The sequence below is a fragment of the Artibeus jamaicensis genome, unplaced genomic scaffold, assembly GCF_021234435.1.
Source record: "Artibeus jamaicensis isolate MK-2021 breed Jamaican fruit bat unplaced genomic scaffold, CSHL_Jam_final contig_387, whole genome shotgun sequence".
Lineage (NCBI taxonomy): Eukaryota > Metazoa > Chordata > Mammalia > Chiroptera > Phyllostomidae > Artibeus > Artibeus jamaicensis.
This window is the reverse complement of record NW_026521812.1, coordinates 40,706,710-40,713,540: the sequence shown is the minus strand read 5'-3', so window position 1 is coordinate 40,713,540 and position 6,831 is coordinate 40,706,710. Positions and strand designations below refer to the sequence as shown.

General features: G+C 38.1%; 1 protein-coding gene across 1 annotated transcript; it reads right to left on the bottom strand.

The window, feature by feature from the left end:
- Window positions 1-6,345: 6,345 nt before the first annotated feature.
- On the bottom strand, window positions 6,346-6,501 carry LOC119048225 (60S ribosomal protein L39-like). The gene has a single exon (XM_037143776.2). It carries the CDS (start codon window positions 6,499-6,501, stop codon window positions 6,346-6,348), a length of 156 nt encoding a protein of 51 aa, XP_036999671.1.
- Window positions 6,502-6,831: the final 330 nt, after the last annotated feature.

The following is a 6,831-nucleotide window of genomic DNA, read 5'->3' as shown; positions in this document are numbered from 1 at the left end:
TGAATTATATATGTATGGTTTCCTAATGCCCTTTACTTGTTAATACTACCATCCCAGAGGTAACCATTATTCTGATTTTTCTACACACAGAATGTACTTCTTTGTATCTGACTTATTTCTCTTACCACCACATGAAATTTATCCAAGTTGATACATATATTAGAAATTTGACTTTTTTCATTGCCATACCCTATGCCACTGCATGAATCAACTGCATGTTGCTTATTTATTCTCCAGTTGATGGATTGTCTACAGTTTATAACTTTCATGAGAAAACCTACTCTGAACATCCATGTATATATCTTTTGGTGGATATAAGCGTTCACTTTTCTGGGGGATGTAGCTATGACTGGGACTGAGAGATCAGAAAACAGACCTAGGTTTAGTTTACTAGTTATGATAATTTCCAAAGAGTTTGACAGTTACTTGATCCCCATTCTTTTCAATATTTAGCATTTTTCTTTTTAATTTTAAATTTTAAAGTAATTATAGACTCACAGTAAGCTGTAAAAAATTATACAGGTGGATCATGTGTACCCTTTAAACCAGTTTCTGTCAATGTTTACATGATACAGAGCCATAGTATAATATCATAGTCAGGAGACTGATGTTGATTCAATGTGTGCACATGGTTCTATGCCATCTTACTGCTGTGTAACCAATACCCAGTCAAGATACCAAATTTCTATCTCCACAAAGATCTCCCTGTACTCTCCCTGTCCAGCCACAGCTAATCCTTTTTCTTCTGCCATCCCTAATTGTTGGCACCCACTCTTCATTTCTCCATCTCTATAATTTTGTCATTTCAAGAATGTAATGTAAATAGAATCATGCAGTAGCGACCTTTTGAGATTAGCTTTATTCACAGAGGATAATTTCCCTGAAATCCACCTAATTTACTGCAAGTATCAATAGTTGTTCCCTGTTATTGCAGAGCAGTGTTCAATGATATAACGTGACCTCAGGTCCTAGAGCAGTTGTCCAATGAAGGAGAGAAACTGTGGTTGCACATTAGATAGCCTAACTAGATTATTCTTTATGGAAAGCTTATAGAACTCATGTCCTGACTGGTATGGCTCAGTGGGTTGGGCATCATCTTGCAAACTGAGAAGTTGCCAGTTTGATTTCCAGGCAGGGCACATGCCTGAGTTGTGGGCCAGGTCCATGGTTGAGAGCAGGCGAGAGGCAACCTATAGATGTTTCTCTTGCACATTGATGTTTCTCTCCATCTCTTCCTTCCTCCTTTCCCCTCTCTCTAAAATTGAACAAATAAAATCTTTTTAAAAACTTGTAGCAGTCATGATGAGCAAAATGATGACAATAATCAAAATTGCTTACTTGAAGAAAAATCTGTAATAAACTTCCACTGATTTGTGGCCAACGTCCTCATCAAGAAACAGGAAAAATGCCTTGGCCAGTGTGGCTCAGTGGCTGAGTACTGGCCTGTGAGCCACAGGGTTGCCAGTTCAATTCCCAGGGCACATGTCTAGATTGTGGGCCAGGTTCCCAGTAGGTGGTATGCAAGAGGCAAGTACACATTGATGTTTCCCTCTTTCCTTCCCTTCCCCTCTCTAAATAAATAAATATTTGAATATTTTAAAAGAAATAGAAATAAATCTAATTGATAAGAAAATCTCTTTAATAATTTCTTTTTACATTTTCTAGAAATGAAGCAAAATAATGAGTAGTGGAGAGAAATTTCCAAGTGAGATATCAGGTATGAGGTTTCTCCTTAGCTTACATTAGATTTCTGGCAAGGATAAGCAAAAACAATGTGGAAATGGCAAATTTATTTATTACATTGATGAAAACTGCTATTATATAGGTGCTTTTGATCTTTTATTTCCTTTTTGAAGGAAACAGCAAGGCAATAAGAAAGGTATTATTATTGTTGCAATTTAAAACTAAGAAAGTTGAAACAGATTTAATAGCTAGTCCAGAAACATAGCTAGTAAGTAGTAGAGTTGGGTTACCCTTTACATGACATCAGCAGGGACTGTGGTCATCTGGAGAATCTAGGAGGCTGGAACATCTAAGAAGACTCACTCACAGAAGTACTGGTTTATGATGCTTTTGGCTAGAAGCTCAGCTGGGACAGTCAACCAGATTCTCTCCATTTTCCTGTATATGGCTGCTTCATGGAGCTTGGAGTCCTAACTGTATGGTTGCAAAGAAAATATTTCAAGCATGAAGGTAGAAGGTGCAGATTTTTTAAGGCTTAGTTTCTGAAACTATACAGCAGAATGCAGTTTCTGCTGCATTCTATTGGTTAAAGCTGTCACAGGACCAGCTGAGATCCAAATGAAGGGGCTATTGGGGGAGCAAAAAATTTGTGGCTGCTCTTAATCCACCATAAGTACTGACTAATTCAAACAAGAAACATGATCTAGGACGACTGCTGCTTTAATTATTCAGAACTGTTTTGAGTCCTTGCATATGATCTAATATTTGGTATTCATTTCGTTTTAGCTGACAAAGTCTGATATTTAAAAAATGGAGATTCAATGAATGAATATTAATAATTTCATGAATAGAATTAATGTGTCAAGATGTATTATTTCTAAATTAAATTTTAGAAAACTCATAACTTCACATTTATCAGCTAAAATGGCATCAGGTATAGACCTCCCCATCAGTCCATCCTCTCTTTTGTTTATGGGAACTGGAGGCCGTGAGGGACCTTGTGATGTTTTAAAGCAAGACTATTAAGCATTGGAACTGATTTTCATAAAACATAATCAGGGCTCAGTCATGCAAATAAATAGTGCTACCCTAAGTAAATAATTATCTTGAAAGCTATATAATTATTCCATTGACATGTTTACTTTAAAAATTCTGGAAATATTATTTTGGAATTGCTTTCAGAGTCTATAACATTCACTTTGAACATCCTGGCCAGTTATCTTTTTTTGAATGTGACTAATTTTTTAAGTGCTATGAGCCAAACAGAGCTAAGTCTGATAAATATATGGGGTGGTCAAACTAAAAATACTGGTTTTGGTGCTAAACAAGACTTAATGACAAATTAATTAGGATTGACTTTCTTTTTGCTTAAAAATTGGTTTCTGATAGATATCCCCTCCCACACAAAATTCAAACATGTTTTCAGCATTAACATTCTATGAAATAACTGCCTTTAAATGTGTTTGTTGTGGGGAAAAACACATATGCATGTGTAAGTTCTAATATATTTATAAAAACAGATTATTTCATCATTATTTTTTGTTTTAGACCTTTTAAATGTCACATTAGGAAGTAATTGCTAGAACTGCAATGAAATTATTATTTTCCTTTTTTCCCATTTTGTATCAATAGTCTATTATGAAGTGGTATCAGAAACAGTAGAAGAAGGCAGTTATTTTATAAAGGTAAAAGAATTAAAATGAAACAATATTTTGTGGAAGAGCACTTTTTATAAAACATATTTGTAAGGCTATCTAAACCTCGAATTTTTTCTCATAGTAAACTCAATTGATTTATTTCATAATTCTATTTTCATCACTTTTGTTAAGAAGATTTTACCTTTTGATTTTTCTAAGAACTACTCACAGGATCAATAGTACCTGCACCCCCTACCAATCTGTGAACACAGCTATTGTTCAACAAATTCCTATAGAAAAATAGATCCATACCCCTGAGAAAGTCCCTAGGAACATCATATCCCTTTCTCAGGAAGAGAAATTACCTTTCACCATAAATAGCTGTGTCACCACTAAGTTTTATAATCCCTGGGCTTGTCATAAGTACTTCAGCAACTCCCTACTAGAATTTTTCTGCAGGCTTCTCAGCAGAGCAAAGAATGCAGTTCATTGCAATAAGCTCTACTCCAGAAGCTGTCCCTGTAATCATGAACATAGCCATTCTTGTGTGGTCTGCAGTTTCTATGATTTAATTAAAGTGGAGGTGTCCAACCTTTCAGCATCTCTGGGCCACATTGGAAGGAGTTGTCTCAAGCCACACATTAAATACATTGCGACACATAACCACAAAAAATCTCATAATGTTTTAAGTAAATTTATGATTTTATGTAAGGCTGCATTCATAACCATCATCGATGCATGTGGTGCATAGGCTGCAAGTTGGACATCCCTGAATTAAAGGATGAGAGTTTCCAAATGAGGTTAGACTAGAAAAACTGCAATCAGAAAACCCTATCTCTCTCTCTCACTCAACTCATGTTCATCTGTACAGAAGTGGGAAAAAGTAGGTTTACAATAGTTGGTATGGAAAAAAAGATGCAGGTTATGATTATATTAATACAAGAATAAACTGCTTCATATACTCAAAACTGTAAAGCTATTTTTCCCTATTCTTGTACATTACTCTAACAGGCAGTTCAAGACAGATGTCTTTCTATTCAATCCAGCATAGTTGCGGTATTAGGTATAATAAATGGGGATGAGTGGAGTAGGTGGTCTTTCTTCCTCCATGAAAATGTCCCAAAGGTGGGAAACATTTGAAAAATTATCAGTTTTCTCTATTTTTAAACAAAGAACAAAATTCTTATAAATTGTAGTTCCTAGATTGTAAACTACGAGGAGAAATTGATTGTTTTTGATTTAACACACAACTTTAATATATATAAAGACCTAGCAGTAGGCAAGGTTTTAAAACACTGTATAGGACTTATGGAAGTGTGCATTGAGCATTGGAAACATTTAACAAATTCCCGGTGCGTGGGTTACAAATACCCAGAGCACCACTGCTTGATGTCCCCACAGGGAATTATCCCTCTTGGCTTGTCCAGTGTCATTGACACGACACCTGTTACCCCTGAGAGCTTCTTGTTTGAACTTTCTTTTCTTATTGTTCAGTTACAGTTGCCCCCATTTTTCCTCATTACTCTCCCCTGCCCCACACCCCCCCCCCCACCTCCCACATTCAGTCCTCCCCCCATCCCTGGCCTGGGTTGTCCTTGTTCATGGACACGTTCCTTTATACATGTTCCTTCACTTGACCTTTTCCCTTTTTTCTCCTCTTTTTTCACCTTCCCCACCTACTCTGGTCACTGTGAGTTTGTTGTTTATTTCCACATCTCTGGTTCTATTTTGCTGGCTTGTTTTGTTGATTAGATTCCACTTATAGGTGAGATCATATGGTATTTGCCTTTCAAATTGTAAAGAGAAACTTCTCAGATTGCTTAACAGTATGAACATACACAGGCCTCTTCTATAGGAAGAAAAGAATAGACAGGTTAAAAAAACTGAAAAAATAGCTGTAGAATATGCCAAACACTGTGGCAGATTTGTCAAGTGTCTGTTCTTAAGTTTGTCGAAAAGCCAATACTCTAAAACTTCCTAGAGGTAAACCTTCCACCACTTGAACCAAGGGAAGCCATGATTCCTAAAACAGGGTTTGCGACATCACTTTGTGCAGATCATTGAGTACCTGCTCTCCAAATATGGAAACATGCATTTGTGTGTGTATATCTGGGCATATAGACAAGGGTTCAGAGAGGAATATTATTAAAATGCAATAACTTCTTCTAAGCCTTCAACTGTTTCTGTAAAGATTAAGCTAGTGCCAAGCTATCATAATAAAGACTAAATCCTATAATCTTCAGATCCAAGTGAATAAGGACTTTTTCACATGCACCCAGGGTCTTTACCAAAAAGAAATTTTGTTTTTAAGAAAAATGTTTTTGCTTTTTGGGAAGTGTAATGAGAAAAAAGTGGAAGAAATAAGAGTAATGACCCAAGGCTCTCTGGCAGTATTAAGCTTATTTTCCAAGTAAATTAAACAAAAGCACAAAACAAAAGATTAAGTTAGTAGGGACTAGAATGCTTAAGTGTATTAAGCAGGAGAAAGAGAGAAGATGAGAAAAAAGGAGAGGGTAGTACCTAAAAACCGTTCCTGCTGCTGTCACGTGTGCAGTGGTAACTAGCCAGGGTTCTGGACGACGCAGCCCCACCCCCACCCAATGTGAAGCCCCTGCAACCTCAAAAATGCCTCTGAGGGAACCTGCTGTTGAAAAGCTGTGATGTTCAGAGATGAAAAATTCCTTTTTTGTTTCTTTAGAAAAGCAGGTAACCACTTAGGCGGGGCTGATTTTTCTAATTTAGTTCTATCACACCAGGTAAAGAGAACAAAAGACAAGTGGGACCGTGTCATTTGTCCTTAAATGACTTCTACGACACCACGCTTTTTTTAAAGGTCTCACGTATTTATTACTAAGCCAACTTCCTGGTGCAGAATAGTACTAACGACGAGAAAAGTCTCATGCTTGCCGCAATTTCCCAAGAAAACACGGCCACCTTCCAGACGGCAGTGGTCTTCTCAGGGCCGTGCTAAGAAGCCCGCGGCCCGGACACCGCAGGAAGACGTGAGCCGCCTCGGTGCGATTCCTCACAGACCCAGCTTGGTTCTTCTCCAGTGTCTCCTTTTGGCGTTGTAACTGATTTTATTACCGGTCTTCATCCAGACCCACTGAGGAACGGGCCGGTTCTGCTTCTGTTTCTTGGCCAGGAACCGCTTGATCCTGAAGAGCTTGTGAGAAGACATATCGCAGGAAAGTCAGCTGCACGCACCACTCAACCGCTCTCACCAGTCAACCGTTGGCACCAAGATGGCGGAGAGAGAGAGAGAGGACGCCACAGGCGGAAGTACGAGTTTAAAGGAGTTTCCGGGGGCGGGGCTTGGAGGCTGACGTTTCCGGGGGCTTGGAGGATGTGGCTTGTGGTACCCATGACTGATAGTGTGTACCTGGCTCAGACTACTGGTCTTTTGCATGTATCCAGACTAGAGTACATGCAGAACTGTTTAAGCCTATGCGCACCTAAGTGTTGCTGTATATAACTTTGGTCTTGAAGAGGGTGAGTTGAGCTATCACAA

Excerpts from the sequence above, each read along its gene's own strand:
- LOC119048225 (XM_037143776.2), bottom strand. The coding sequence starts at position 6,501 with ATGTCTTCTCACAAGCTCTTCAGGATCAAGCGGTTCCTGGCCAAGAAA.